The following is a 15,315-nucleotide window of genomic DNA, read 5'->3' as shown; positions in this document are numbered from 1 at the left end:
TCCGGACGGAGCTTTGAACTGCCTGCAGCCCATTCACCCACGCATGCCACACGCTCTTCCGCCAGCACGGCCCAGCCGCCACCTCGGAGAGACGCTCCCGGGCCCAGCGCAGCCCTGACCCGTTGTTGTTTGCTCTCGTTCGCAGGCGCCCGTGCGCCTGCCATGTCACTCAGCCCCAAGAGCTTCAGAGCTAACAAAACATCAGAAGCATTCTGTGCGCTCAGGAAGGAAACCTGCTCACGTGACAGGGTTAGTCAGATTTCTGTCCGCTCCTTCCCTAGGATCCCAGGCAGCGGGGGAGGCTGCTGACCAGAAACGTGTCTGAGACCAAACAGCAACGGGGATGGCAGATTCTGGCTTGTCTGGCTGCCTAGCTGGCTGTTGAGAGAACCCATCCAGGGCTGGCAAGGCCCCCTGGAGAGCAGCTTGGCAACGCCTCCCTTCTTAACGGGCCTGGCCCTAAAATCTGTTTTTCGCTCCCATCTTCCTGCTCTGAGATCTTAAAAAATGTGGTTACTGTTTTCCTGTGAATTTCCTGCAAATGAAAAGCGCTAGATTTACAGTCCTGCGGAGGGAAGTCCTCGTGCTAGCCACAGCTCAGGTACAATTTGGGCAGTAGCAAGACAAGCTTCCCCTTACATCCTGATCCAAAACCCATTGAGACCAATGCAGAGAGTCTCACTGACTGCAGCAGGCTTTGGATCGGGCCCCTAATGTCCCGAAGCCCATATCTGGAGGGACCAGCTCTTGGGAAGAAGAGACATTTGATCTCCATAGCCTGCTAGATCCTTCTTTTCTTGGCTGTCGTACAGTGCCAGCTGAACAGTGGCTGTTACAATGCAGATGGCTTGTCTGCCGAGAAGCGCCATGAAATCATAGAAATCATAGAATATCAGGGTTGGAAGGGACCTCAGGAGGTCATCTAGTCCAACCCCTGCTCAAAGCAGGACCGATCCCCAATTAAGTCATCCCAGCCAGGGCTTTGTCAAGCCTGACCTTAAAAACCTCCAAGGATGGAGATTCCACCACCTCCCTAGGTAACCCATTCCAGGGCTTCACCACCCTCCTAGTGAAAAAGTTTTTCCTAATATCCATCCTAAACCTCCCCCACTGCAACTTGAGACCATTACTCCTCGTTCCGTCATCTGCTACCACTGAGAACAGTCTAGAGCCATCCTTTTTGGAACCCCCTTTCAGGTAGTTGAAAGCAGCTATCAAATCCCCCCTCATTCTTCTCTTCCGTAGACTAAACATCCCCAGTTCCCTCAACCTCTCCTCATAACTCATGTGTTCCAGTCCCCTAATCATTTTTGTTGCCCTCCGCTGGACTCTTTCCAATTTTTCCACATCCTTCTTGTAGTGTGGGGCCCAAAACTGGACACAGTACTCCAGATGAGGCCTCTCCAGTGTTGAATAGAGGGGAACGATCACATCCCTCGATCTGCTGGCAATGCCCCTACTTATACATCCCAAAATGCCATTGGCCTTCTTGGCAACAAGGGCACACTGTTGACTCATATCCACCTTCTCATACACTGTAACCGCTAGGTCCTTTTCTGCAGAACTGCTGCCGAGCCATTCGGTCCCTAGTCTGTAGCGGTTCATTGGATTCTTCCGTCCTAAGTGCACTTGTCCTTGTTGAACCTCATCAGATTTCTTTTGGCCCAATCCTCCAATTTGTCTAGGTCCCTCTGTATCCTATCCCTACCCACCAGCGTATCTACCTCTCCTCCCAGTTTAGTGTCATCTGCAAACTTGCTGAGGGTGCAATCCACCCCATCCTCCAGATCATTTATGAAGATATTGAACAAAACCGGCCCCAGGACTGACCCTTGGGGCACTCCACTTGATACCGGCTGCCAACTAGACATGGAGCCATTGATCACTACCCGTTGAGCCCGACAATCTAGCCAACTTTCTATCCTCCATTCATCCAGCCCATACTTCTTTAACTTGCTGGCAAGAATACTGTGGGAGACCATGTCAAAAGCTTTGCTAAAGTCAAGGAACAACACGTCTACTGCTTTCCCTTCATCCACAGAACCAGTTATCTCGTCATAGAAGGCAATTAGATTAGTCAGGCATGACTTGGCCTTGGTGAATCCATGCTGACTGTTCCTGATCACTTTCCTCTCCTCTAAGTGCTTTAGAATTGATTCCTTGAGGAAACTGCTCCATGATTTTTCCAGGGACTGAGGTGAGGCTGACTGGCGTGTTGTTCCCAGGATCCTCCTTCTTCCCTTTTTTAAAGATGGGCACTACGTTAGCCTTTTTGCAGTCGTCCAGGACTTCCCCTGATCACCATGAGTTTTCAAAGATAATGGCCAATCCCTTCCACTGTGTGGAGTTCAGATTTGTTTCTGGTACTGATTGACAGTAGAACATTTTATCCAAATGAACAATGGAAGACGTTTGGCCTACAGCTTACAGCAAGAGTCAGGAATCCCAGCTCCGCCACTTACTGCCTGGGTGACAAAGGGCGTGTCTCCATGCCTCGGTTCACCCCACGTATGCGGCGTAGCATGATGTCTGCCTCACTGAGATCCTGGGAGGTTTGATTCGTTCATTCGTTTAAGTAATATTCTTAAAGCACTTAGAGATTCTTGGATGAAAGGTGCTGTCAAAGGGGGAAGTATTATTGTTATTCAGTGACAACAAAGCATTAAGCTAATACTTAGGGGCTATAAATACGTATCAATAACTAAGCTGGGTGGTGTGGGGTGCAGAGGGATTAAAAACATCAGAAAGCCAGGAAACAAGTCCAGGCAAAACTTAAAGAACTAAACATAAAATGTGGGAAAATAGGAAATTATAACATTATACTCAGAGATATAATTATAGGTGGCACTGGTAGCGCCACCCACAGGTGCCGACTTTCTCATTTCCCCGGGGGTGCTCAATCCCCACACGGCCCCAGGCCCTGCCCCCACTCTGCCCCTTCCCCCAAGGCCCCGCCGCCTCTTCCTGCCTGCGCTCCGCCTCCACCTCACCTCTTTCCACCCCGCTCCACTCTTCCCGCCCCGTTCCACCCCCTCCCCTGAGCATGTCCCACCTTCGCTCCGCCTCTTCCTGCCCTTGCTCCTCCCCCTCATCCCCCAGCGCCTCCTGCCTGCCTGGACAGACAGCTGATCAGCGGTGGGTGGGAGGCATGGGGGAGGGGGAGGAGCTGATTCGCAGGGCCTGCCAGCGGGTGCCAAGTTCCCACTATTTTTTTCCCGTGGGTCCTCCAGCCCCAGAGCACGCATGGAGTCAGCGCCTATGACACCACCTATTATGAAGGTTACCTGACATTTTCCATTATAAGACCCTATTTTCAATTGCTGATAATTTTGCAAAACTTTAACCATTTGGCCTGAACTTTCCCATACTGGGTATCTGCCACAGTCTGAATTTTTTGGAATGTTTCAGCCAAAGCTTGAATGGCACTCGCGCGAGTCTGTCCAGTGAGGCTGAGAGGCTCACTCCCAGCTGCAGTGTAGACATACCCTCTGTGACTCACCTCCCCGTCTATAAAATGGAGCCCGGGCTCTGAGACCCTCCCCAAGGGGTCTCAGAGCCTGGCCCTCAGCCTGAGCCTGAAATCTGCACTGCAGTTTTATAGCCCTGCAGATCAAACCCCATAAGACTGAGTCAGCTAACCCAGGCCAGTCACTGTGGGTCTTTTATTGCAGTGTAGAGACATACCCACAGGCACCGTGAAAGACAGCGATAAGGCTGCTTCCTGGGTCCTGCCTTGCAAGGGCAGGAGTAGGGGACAGGCCGGGATGTGACCTGGGGGTGTGCTGGGGCTGCAGCATGCATCACTACGCAGGTTCTGGGCAGTGCTTCAGTCCAGGACGGCTGCTGTAATGTAGACAGGCCCCCAGAGGTTTCTAAGTCACACCAGAGGCCTCTCCAGCGGCCCAGACTCAGGGAGGCACAAAGGTGTCTCGCAGCTACCAGAGTCCACATGTCCCCGTGGCTGAGTTCTGTGCTCTTTGTATGTCTGTAGCACCTCCGGGTCCCAGTCATAAGTATTGCCAACCGCGTGAGAGCAAAAAATCCCGAGTCAGCCCCTCCAACATCATGAGATTGACCCTCAAATCACGAGATTTTTCTTAAAAAGTCAAACCATGGTTTTTAATCTGTCTGTTGACTCCCCTCTGTTCCTCTGCCAAAGTCTCTGTGATCGTTGCAAAGGCAGGCCTGGTCTGCACTAGAAAATTCGGTCAGTTTAAGTATGTTGGTCGGGGTGTGAAAACTTCACACGCACCCCGAGTGGCCTAGTTAAACCAACCCAGGTCCCCATGCAGACAGCGCTAGGTCGCCAGAAGAATTCTTCCGTCAACCTGGCTGCCACTGCTTGTGGAGGTGGGTTACCTACAGCGACAGGAGCACCCCGCCCCTGGGTGTCCGCACCGACTCACTGCAGTGCCACAGTGGCAGCATTTTAAGTGAAAACTGAGGGGATGTTTAATGGCACTCAAAAATCCTCACCTCTCCCTGGCTGCTCAGATGGAGTCTCCACTTACCCTCGCCTCACCCCTGAGAATGGGAACTGCCATGCGTTTCTTATTCCTGTCTTGAGCCTGCAACAACACGTCTCTCCCTCCTGCTGCCCCAGAACGTCTCTGCTTGGGACCCAGTAGCCCCAACTTCCCCCTCGTCCCCTGCCTCCCGCAGCCCCAGGACCCTCCCTCTGCTCTAGGGACATACATGAAGGCAGGGCTCAGCGGCAGGGCAGGTCTGTGTCCTCAGCCCTGAGGCTGTTGCAGTCGCACAGAGCTCTGGCCACGTGCCCAGCCCCTCTGGTGTCATCACGACAGCTCCTCCTGTAGGCGCCAAAATCCTGTGACCTGCGATCAGTTCAGGAGAGTTGTCAATGCTGCCTTCCCCTGGCTGCTTGGAGGGGACTCTCCTTCCCCACCACAACCCCCAGGCTGCGGGAGCGGCCATTCCATCCCCTCTTCTCCCAGCCCATCACTGTCTTCTGCAAGCCCTCAGCCTCCCACATTCCCCTGCACCCCTCAGCCTCCCTCCTGCCCCCCATCCCTCTGTAGGTGCCTCCACCTCCCTCCTTCCCTCCCACATTCTCCTGCCCCCCCTCAGCCTCCCTCCTGCCCCCCCATCCTCCTGTAGATGCCTCCACCTCCCTCCTTCCCTCCCACATCTTCCTGCACCCCTCAGACTCCCTGCTGTCCCCACATCCTCCTGCAGCCTCTAAATCTGCCTCCTGCTCCCCCTCACTGTCTCATCCCCCTTTCACAGCATCTCTACTGTTTCTCACACTCCCTGTGTCCTGTCCAGGCCCCTGAACCAGAGTGTGGCAGCCATCTTCTCCGGGCCTGGCTTCAATCTCACTGAAAACAGTGGGAGATGGCAGCCAGCTCTATTAAGGGCTGCCTGCGTGTGCAGATAGGCTGTAGGTAAACAGTGCCCTTTTGCTGGCTTTAGTCCCGTTGACAGTAATTGGGGACAGTGGCCGTTTTGAATATAGGAGTATTCATACACCGGGGCCTTTCATCAGGTTTCATGAAATGGACAAAAACACCCATACTGAGTCATGGACAAGGACCCGTCATGCACCCCTAGAGGGCAGAGTTTAACAGCCCTGAGGCTTCTAGAGATTAAACAATTGACGGGAGTGAGGAATACTAATACTTTGCTCACCTTTCGTGTGAGGGTCTCAGAGTTCCTGCACTAGGTCTCATGTCACCCCTAGCGAGTGGGTATTATTATGATCCTTATCAACCCTCTTTTACAAATGGGTAAGGTGAGGCATAGCAATAGTGAGTGACTCATGCAAGGTCATGCAGCCAGGCCCAACCAGAGGCACTAGATGACCCCCAGATTGCCCGATTCCCATGCCTCAGGGAAGTCAGCGGAATAATGTCAAGGAGAGTCAGGCCATACAGTTGTTAGACGGGTCTCTTGGTCTTTATTGCCAAATTCAGAGGGCCAACGTTGCACCAGGAAGCTGTTAAGAGGACAATAAAGTTGTAGCTCCCAAAGCTATGCTCATTCCATATTAATAGCTCATCAGTCCCACTGACCCATTCCAGCCAGGGAAAGGTGAACTAACAGACCAGCATCAAGCTATGGATCGAGCGTTTAAAACCCAGGGCAGGTGATATGGTCTTCAGGACTGAAAAGCACAATCCACGGTTATTACAGGTCAGTCAGGGATTTCTGCCAAGTGCTACACCAACCTGCATCCCTCACTTCTTCTTTGTTTTCTGCTGCTGAGCTTTGGGTGACTTCTTTGCTCGTTCTTCAAGAGAGGGAGGTGGGGGATAGGGGCTAGGAGGGCTCAGGATCAGGGCCCTCTTCTGGAGTCTCAGCTCCAGGATCTCGAAGGTGGTCTGGATCTCAGTCTGCAGGATCTCATGGAGAGCTTGGATCTGGATCCCGATCACTTCTTTCACTAGGGTCTCCAAAATCTGAAGAGCAAACGGAAGAGGAGGAGGGCAGTGGTTCATTTCATCTCTCTTTTTACTACCTGTATTACATTACAAAGGGGCCATTCCCTTTGAACTGATCCTGGGCCAAGCTGGCAATGAATGAAGGAGGGGGCAGGGGGAGCAGAAAAGGTGGTGAGGTGCCTCCTGTGTAGCAGCATTACCCTTTCCCCAGCCTGGTGGAAAGCTCTTCTAGGCAGCTCGGTGAGGCTTTGGATCTGCTGCTGGAGAAGGTGCGGGCCTGGGCATGCCTGGGAGGTGGCCATTCTCCAGAGCAGCACCCTCCACTTACCACTGCAGAAATTCTCTGCATGTGTCACAGATGACTCTGAAGGCAGGTTTCCCTCTACACTCTGAAACCCCAGGGTGGGGAGGGGAGGGCAAACACATGGGCATACTGCTTCATCGAAGCCACGCTGCCAAGAAGGTTGGGGAGGGGCTCGGAGACAGCACAGAAGGACAGGGTGTTGCATTTATTGTCAGTATGACAGAGGCCTCCATGCAGATGACCCAGACCACCAGATCTCCTGAGATCTAATCAGATCTGTGGACCAACTCCCCCTCACCCCGGCTGATTCCTCAGAGAGGAGGAGCAAGACCCCCACCCCACTGAGAGCCATGAGGAAAATGTGGAGGGAGTTTCCAGTCCTATATTTGGACTGACCCATGTAAGGGACTTGCGGTGCTTAAAGAAGCAGTTAGACCTGCCTTGTTGCTTTTTTCTGGTGTTTGCATGAGTTCAAAAGGTGATTTGGGAAGCTCATTTCTGCTTTACTTGAACTTGCCAACGGAGCAGTTAGCCACCTGCACATTATTGTACATTAATTCCACGAGACAGATGGCCCAATAATAAAAGTGCCTCGTTAGAGTTTAATTAAATTTCCAAAATGATTTGCTCCTGGGCTGAGAACCTGAAGTGCAAGCTGAGGTGGGTTAATGTGCTTTCCCCCCTAAGTGTTACAAACTCTTCACAGCTGGTTATGGAATGAGACGAGAAGTGGCAGCCCAGTACATACCCTAGCCATAAAGAACCTAATTCTGCATTTTTTTGCACACCCAAGACTCCCATTGACATCAGCAGGAGTTCAGTGCTTGGGTGGGAACTGAATGCTCTTGCACCAAAAGACGTGAATGTGATGAATACAGGGTGGGATCAAGAATTAAAGTTGTGGACAAAGCCTCAGGACCATCGCCTCTATTAAAGGGTCACTCTCACGTAGTTTAGTACCCACCAGTTAAGCTTGGTTAAAAAGTGGGGTTGGGACATTCTAACACAGGGGCATTGTGTGAGGGCAGGAAAACAGGGGAGTTGACTCTGATCTCTCCAGATTCACTGTCCAAGCTCAGTAAAACGCGAACAAGCAGCATCAGTGGTGAAATGTACTTTTCTTTTAGCTTTTTCCAAATGGATTTAGTTTAGTGAGGGGTTATCGTTAATGCAGGAGAAGAGGATCTGCTTGTTTAAATACAATGAGCCCAATTCTGCAGCCTTTACTCAAGCAAAACTCCCACTGGGTACGGATCACAGACTTTGGTCCAAGGCTTTTCTCCCTTCCGTGAATACACAGGTCACTGAGGTAGGGAGCTGAGGGCAGCCTGACATAGACCCGGGAGATGCACCACTCCATGCTGAGATGACAAAGTCACTGGAAGATAAACAAACCCAAGTTCCATCACCTCAAGTGCAGACCTCATTCACTCAGCAGTGCCTGGAAAACAATCTGCATGAATATGAGTCAGTGCCACCAGAGCAAGTGGTATCTCAATCTTTTGCATCAGAGCGGATCAGGGTAATATACGTTTTGTTACCTTTGCGTTTCTTTGCTGTGTGCTTTATTTAAAAAAAGAAAACCCTACCATTGCCCCAACGTGTAGAATGCCCTCCCGAGCTCACTGGACCAGTCCCGCTTGTTACTTCTTCAGAGCACTGCACTGGAAGTCAGGTGCCCTGGTTTCTATTCCCTGCTCTGCCACTGTCCTGCTGGGTGACCTCACTTTCCCCATCTGTAAACTGGGGATAATGACCCTGCCCTCCTTTGTAAAGTGCTCTGACTGCCACTGAGGCGAAGTGCTATACAAGAGCGAGGTGAGATTATTCCCATCCTTATTAAAGCCTCTTTTCTCCTGCCAAGACATACATGGTGTTGTCAGCTGAGTAACTGTGTCATCACATCCGTAACTCACGTCCTTCTTTGCCACGTCCCGTCATCGCGCATGTTATACCCTCGCTGGGCTGTCACGTCCGTCCTTTGGGGCTGCATTCTCAAACCCTCACTCACGTTATTATCTTACTCTGTGAGCACTCCCACTGACAGTTGCAAAGGAGCTCATGCAGTGACATATTAGTCAGCAGTGGGAAAGGTGGCTTGTAGAGTTTAAGATTTCCGGGACAGGGACCTGCTCTTTGTGTGTTTTGTATGAAATGACTAACATGCTGTGGATGCCACAAAATAATAACGAGTGGGTCAATAGCATGGCTGCCCCTTTTGGACCCAAGCTGCTGGACAAAGTTTGGAGTGCAGGGGGTGTTCCAGTTGGGAGTAGAAATTGATGATCATCAGGTGTTTCTCTGAGATAGTCTTGTTGATCTACAAAGAATGCAAAGAGTCCTGTGGCTCTGAATGCAGAATGAATCAAATAAAAGGAAACAGCTTCTTTTGTTCACAGCACCAAGCTTTTCAGTCTGCACCCCGACCCGCAAACCCAAAAGGTTTCTTCCAAAGTCATCCAGACACTTACAGCTGCTCCTTCAGGCTCTCTCTCTCTCTCTCTCTCTGTTCTTGCCTGCCTCAGTGTCTTGTGTGATCTCTCTCTCCACACACACACTAGGGTGACCAGATGTCCTGATTTTATAGGCACTGTCCCGATATTTGGGGCTTTGTTTTATACAGGTGCCTATTACCCCCACCCCGTGTCCCAATTTTTCATACTTGCTGTCTGGTCACTCTAACACAGTACCCAAAACAATACTCAGCCAAAAGCTCCTGCATGAGTTGGCATACACCTTTTGCCATAGGTGGGGCTTATATTTATAGTTATGTTAATTGAAAGGTGAGCTCACATCTACAAATCTCCATACAAAACTCAGCCCATAACAAGGTTTCACCCAGCTCATAACAGTACTAACAATAAAAAGGCTGGGAGAAAGTCCCCTGTACCATGCTCTGGTCTTCCATGAGTCCTGGCTTCTCGATGTCTCTGTTTTTGGAGCAGGGAATCTAAGAACATAAGAATGGCCATACTGGGTCAGACCAAAGGTCCATCTAGCTCAGTATCCTGTCTTCTGATGGTGGCCAATGCCGGGTGCCCCAAAGGGAATGAACAGAACAGGTAAGCCTGGGGACTGATGGGAGCCAGCAGCAGGCGCCGAGTGAAGCCAGCAAATTGATTCTGTTGCTGAAACTGGTCTCAGAGGAGGCTTTTCTGCAGGAGCAGCAGTTGCACATCCTGGGGCTGTACTCAGAGGGGCTTTCTAATGTCCCTCCCCCCGAGGAACAGCCCACCGGGGAACCGGCAGTAGACACAGAAGCTGCCCCAGAGCCAAGTAAGCTTCTGGCTCCATTTTTAAGTTTATTAATATAGGAATGGGAGGGATTTCCGTTCTATGAACCAATGCGAAAGTTATTAGATGCTCCGGCTAGCAGCGTGTATCCTCTAATGTCGGATTGTATGCCGGCACCTTGGAATCCCCCTCACGTCTCACCCCACATGGAGTTCAAAATGGTGACAGAAAATGCAAACAATAAAAACGCCTTGAGAGTGAATTTTTACTGGAAAGGCACAGACTTTTGCTCAGGCATTCTTGTTTCTTAAAAATAATAACCTTATGTTTCTAAGCCTGTAAGTACACTCCTCTATAACCACTCTATGGTGTAACAAACTGCCTGGAAACAGTGAACTGTGGGTTGTGGAAATGGGTCTCATTTACAAGTCCAGTTAATTTCAGTTAAAGGTAGTCCATGCAGTCCATAGGTGACAGAATCATTTGTCCCAAATATGACTGGGTGGGGTGGGGTTGGGGGGGTGGAGCTCTGCGTGTTTGCAAGCAGTCATAACAAGATAAGCCAGGTGGAAGCTAACACAGTGTCCTGTTGAGTCCCCCATGAATTCTGACCCAATCACCAGTGCTGAAAGCTGCATACTTTTCCTATAGCAGGAACTCCGGATAGGTAGCCAATTTCAGGGAAGGGTGTATTTTCCAAGGCCACCTCAGTAGCTTACCAGCCCACTCCACTCATAGATGTGCTGTTCAGTCACTACAGATTTGAATACTTCAGTTGCATACGCTGCTGGTTTCCCACCGCAACTTGGAATAACATCTCCCTTTGTCAATCAGGCACCACAAGAACTGTTATGGCCTCCAAAATGTGGAAGGCCTGAAATGATAGAAAAGCCATTGGCAGCATAGCCTCTGACAGCACCCCCAAAACCCAAGTTGATCTGCAATTTTTTTTTAAAAGCAGATTGTATTTTTTAATTCACTATTGTCTCTGCACTTCTTCACTTTGATGTCCAGGGCTCTTCTGTGGTCTGCCGCATCCTTCTCAAAATATACTGAAGTTCAGTTTGGAACAGCAACATTTTATGCCGTTGAAATTCCACAAGGGTTTTTTTCTGTGCTCCTGTGCTGAACTATTTGAGAAAATAACCGGCTATGCCTTGTCCTATTCTAGGTCCCTCGACCTCTACAGGCTGTTGGGTCTCCACAGCTCACCCTCGCTTCATCAAAAGCCTGTGTCAATGTACCTTCATGGACCATTCCAAGGAGAAGCGTTTCTGTGTTGAACTGATGGTCACAGTTCTGGACAGGGCCTTATGGCAAGAGGAAATGCTGAGGTTGGCTGCACAAGCTTGAGGACAGGGTTTCAATATTTGGTGATATTGAACTTTTGAGAGGAGGTCCAGTACAAATAACCTTAAGAGACAATGCGGAACCATATAGGGTATATATACCTCTGAGGATTCCTATCCCATTACTTCATACAGTGGAAAGGGAGTCTAAGAGAATGGAAAGGATTAGCATAATCAAGAAAATCTCTGAACCAACAGCATGGTGTGCCCCAATGGTAAGAGTTAAAAAGAAAACATCAACCTGTGTGGATCTTAATGAAGCACAACGGTGAGAGAAAAATCTAGACTCCCAACACTGGATGATTCCCTCCCCAAAGTGAAAAGAGCTACAGTATTCTCCAACCTAGATACCTGGAGTGGATTCTGGCCAATTCCTTTAGCCAAAGAAAGTGCTAAACCGACTTCACTTATCACATCCTTTGGGAGATTCTGCTTTTGAAGATTACCTTTTGGGATTACCAGTGCTCCTGACATTTTCCAAAGAAAGATTCCAGAACTGTTAACAAACACAAATGGAGCTGTAGTTTTCATGGACGATATTCTGATATATGGCTCTTCAGTGGAAGAACACACCAAAACCCTCAGTGAAGTCCTAAGCCTAATCAGTCAGTCTGGTCTGCAGCTCAACAAGGGAAAATGTGTTTTCTGCCTACCCAAAATCAAGTTTTTGTGACAGACAATAAACAAAGAGGGAATCACTCCTAGCCATGAGAAAGTAAAAGCAATTTGAGAATTGAAAGCACCAACTACTGTACAAGAATTGAAACATATACTGCGGATGGTAAATTACCTTGGTCAATACCGACAAGACCTTTCTACAGTGACGAAACCATGGAACAAACTGGTAAAGTCCAACACATCTTGGCTATGGGAGTCAAATCAACAAATTGCTTTCAAAAAAGGTAAAATAAATTATCTCAACAGCTCCAGTTCTCAAGCACTATGATGTGAACAAGCCCACCACCGGTCAGTGCAGATACAAGCAGCAATGACCTAGGTGGTGTATTGTTCCAGCAGCATGACTCTGTGTGGAAGCCAGATGCATTTTGCTCTCGAACAGTCACAGAAGCAGAAAAACGATATGCACAGATTGAAAAGGAGTGCCTGGCAAGTGTAGGGGCAGGTGGAAAGTTTAACAGATATCTGTGTGGACTGGATTTGTTTACACTGATAACAGACCATAAACTGCTTGCAACCCTCATTATCAGAAAAGACTTGGATCAAGCACTGCTGAGATGCCAGTGTCTGTTGCTATAAGGTTAAGGCAACTTAAACCAAATTGCTAAATACATTTCTGGGAAAAATCTGGTAGTAGCAGACTCTCTGTCATGGAGCCCAGCGTCACAGTCAATTACCCATGAGCTTGAAGGTGATGTAAAGGTGTATGTGGACACATACAGACCAGTGTCAGAAAAGAGATGACTCCAGCCACAAAAAGCAACCTCAATGGACATGCAGCTTCAGGAAGTTCTAAGTTACATCGGGGCTGGCTGGCCCAAGTATCTAAAGGACACTAAGAAAGTGACAATAGACTACTTTGCAGTGCATGGACAATTAAGTGAGTCAAATGATTCATGATTAAAGGCAATTTCATTGTAATTCCAAATGATATGAGAGGAGAAATCCTAAACCTCATCCATGAAGGACATCAAGGGTTATCTAAATGCCATGAACAGGCCAACTAGTGAGTGTGGTGGCTGGGTATCAGTCCAATGAATGCATCCGAAGAAGTGAGCTGTAGCTCACGAAAGCTTATGCTCAAATAAATTTGTTAGTCTCTAAGATGCCACAAGTCCTCCTTTTCTTTTTGCAAATACAGACTAACACGGCTGCTACTCATAAAGAATAAGGTACCTGCATGTGAACATTGCAGAACTAATAGATCAACTACAACACAAAGTACCTTTAATAACAACACCTCTACCAGACAGACCTTTGAAGATACAAGCTGCAGATCTATACAAATTCAGAGGGCAACATTACCTGGTTGTTGTGAACTATTTTTGCTCACTTTGGTATTCCAGAACAACAAGTGAAGGACAATGGATCATAATTCACTGCAGCAGAATTTGTCATTCCAAATAAATGATTTTGATCATATTACTAGCATCCCACATTATCCACAAGCAAATGGAGAAGCTAGAGGTTGTACAAACAGTCAAGAAATCCTACAGCAGGAAGATCCATTCCTTGTTCTTCTAAGTTACAAATCAACACAAATAGTGGCTACTGGATATAGTCCAGCACAATTCCTGATGGGATGACAACTCAGAACTACTGCTCCAACTTTGGAAAAGAACCTATCTCCAAAGTGGCCAGACACGAGAAGAATAGCCAAAGCAGATAAAATGGCTAAAATACCTTATGAACATTTTTACAACAGATGTCACTCAGAGGACTGCCAGTCTAGAACCATGTTCATGTCAAACTGGATGGAGAAAAAAGATGGACAACTCCAGCTGTCATAAAGAAAAATAATTTAGCTCCCAGATCATATGTGATAGAGACTGACAGTGGAAAGTTCAGCATAAACAATTGAAATCTACAGTTTGTTCCTCAGGAAGAATAATCAACAGAGCAAACTCTAGAGATGGCAGATGCAGAACAAGAAGACTCAAGGATTCCAAAGCAACAACATCCAGTTGTTGCACCTAATGGACAGCCCGATGACCAAGTTATGTGTTTGGGTCATGTACTTAGAAAACCAGTACAATTCAGAGACACTTAACAATCTGATATGTACTGAATTTCAGTGATAGTGTAAAAAGAAAAGGAGGACTTGTGGCACCTTAGAGACTAACCAATTGATTTGAGCATGAGCTTTCGTGAGCTACAGCTCACTTCATCGGATGCATGCCGTGGAAACATGAGTATGGAAACACGGCATGCATCCGATGAAGTGAGCTGTAGCTCACGAAAGCTCATGCTCAAATCAATTGGTTAGTCTCTAAGGTGCCACAAGTACTCCTTTTCTTTTTGCAAAGACAGACTAACACGGCTGCTACTCTGAAACCAGTGATAGTGTAAATATCGTAAATGGTAGGAAAGTAGAACTTAAAGGGGGAGATGTAATCAAATGCCTACTGTATTAGGCTGTTCTACCATTAGGTGGCTTTGTGTGTAACATTACCTTATTTAAAGCTAACTTTAGCCATACCTGGCAGAGCATTAAAAGATCTTATGATGAATACATCTGCTGTGTATAAACAAGCTCTGCAGTACAGAAGTAAATGACACACACCATGGTCTAAGTGTCCACCACGGAGCCCTGTGCTGTAGTCCAGACACAGCTTGGATAACTCCATGGCTGCGTGGCTCATGCAATCGGGCCCTATGAGTGGCTGGGCAGAGCAACTTTGCCCCCTGCAGTTCTCCATATCGACTCCCCTCTTATGTGGATGCTTCCACCCCATTTTCCTGGCGCCAAGGGTGCAGCAAATATGGAAGGAAGGCAAAGGACAAGGGCGGGAGGGGGAGAGGAGAGACATGAAGCAGTAAGTGGTTTCTATCTTATATATGGTTTCACTGTTTGCACTTGTTCATGCACATTTTAAAAAAAGGTTTGTTGTAACACTGTGTTGGCAATGGATTAATGTACTCTTCTAATATGTGTGTCATAAATATAAAGGGAAGGGTAAACCCCTTCAAAATCCCTCCTGGCCAGAGGAAAAATCCTCTCACCTGTAAAGGGTTAAGAAGCTAAAAGTAACCTTGCCGGCACCTGACCAAAATGACCAATGAGGAGACAAGATACTTTCAAAAGCTGGGAGGAGGGAGAGAAACAAAGGGTCTGTGTCTGTCGGTATGCTGCTTTGCCGGGGATAGACCAGGAATGGAGTCTTAGAACTTTTAGTAAGTAATCTAGCTAGGTATGCGTTAGATTATGATTTCTTTAAATGGCTGAGAAAAGAATTGTGCTGAATAGAATGACTATTTCTGTCTGTGTGTCTTTTTTGTAACTTAAGGTTTTGCCTAGAGGGATTCTCTATGTTTTGAATCTAATTACTCTGTAAGGTATCTACCATCC

At 48.1% G+C, this 15,315-nt stretch overlaps 1 protein-coding gene across 1 annotated transcript in view; it reads right to left on the bottom strand.

The window, feature by feature from the left end:
* Positions 1-6,197: 6,197 nt before the first annotated feature.
* C3H8orf74 (chromosome 3 C8orf74 homolog) overlaps positions 6,198-15,315 on the bottom strand; it is a 34,555-nt gene continuing 25,437 nt past the window's right edge. Inside the window, exon 4 of the mRNA XM_073335345.1 lies at positions 6,198-6,419. Coding sequence (XP_073191446.1) covers positions 6,198-6,419 — 222 coding nt within the window. The remainder of the gene's footprint in view (positions 6,420-15,315) is intronic.

Source organism: Lepidochelys kempii, chromosome 3 (assembly GCF_965140265.1).
Source record: "Lepidochelys kempii isolate rLepKem1 chromosome 3, rLepKem1.hap2, whole genome shotgun sequence".
NCBI lineage: Eukaryota > Metazoa > Chordata > Testudines > Cheloniidae > Lepidochelys > Lepidochelys kempii.
The sequence above is the reverse complement of the archived record's forward strand: the minus strand, read 5'-3'. Positions and strand labels throughout refer to the sequence as shown.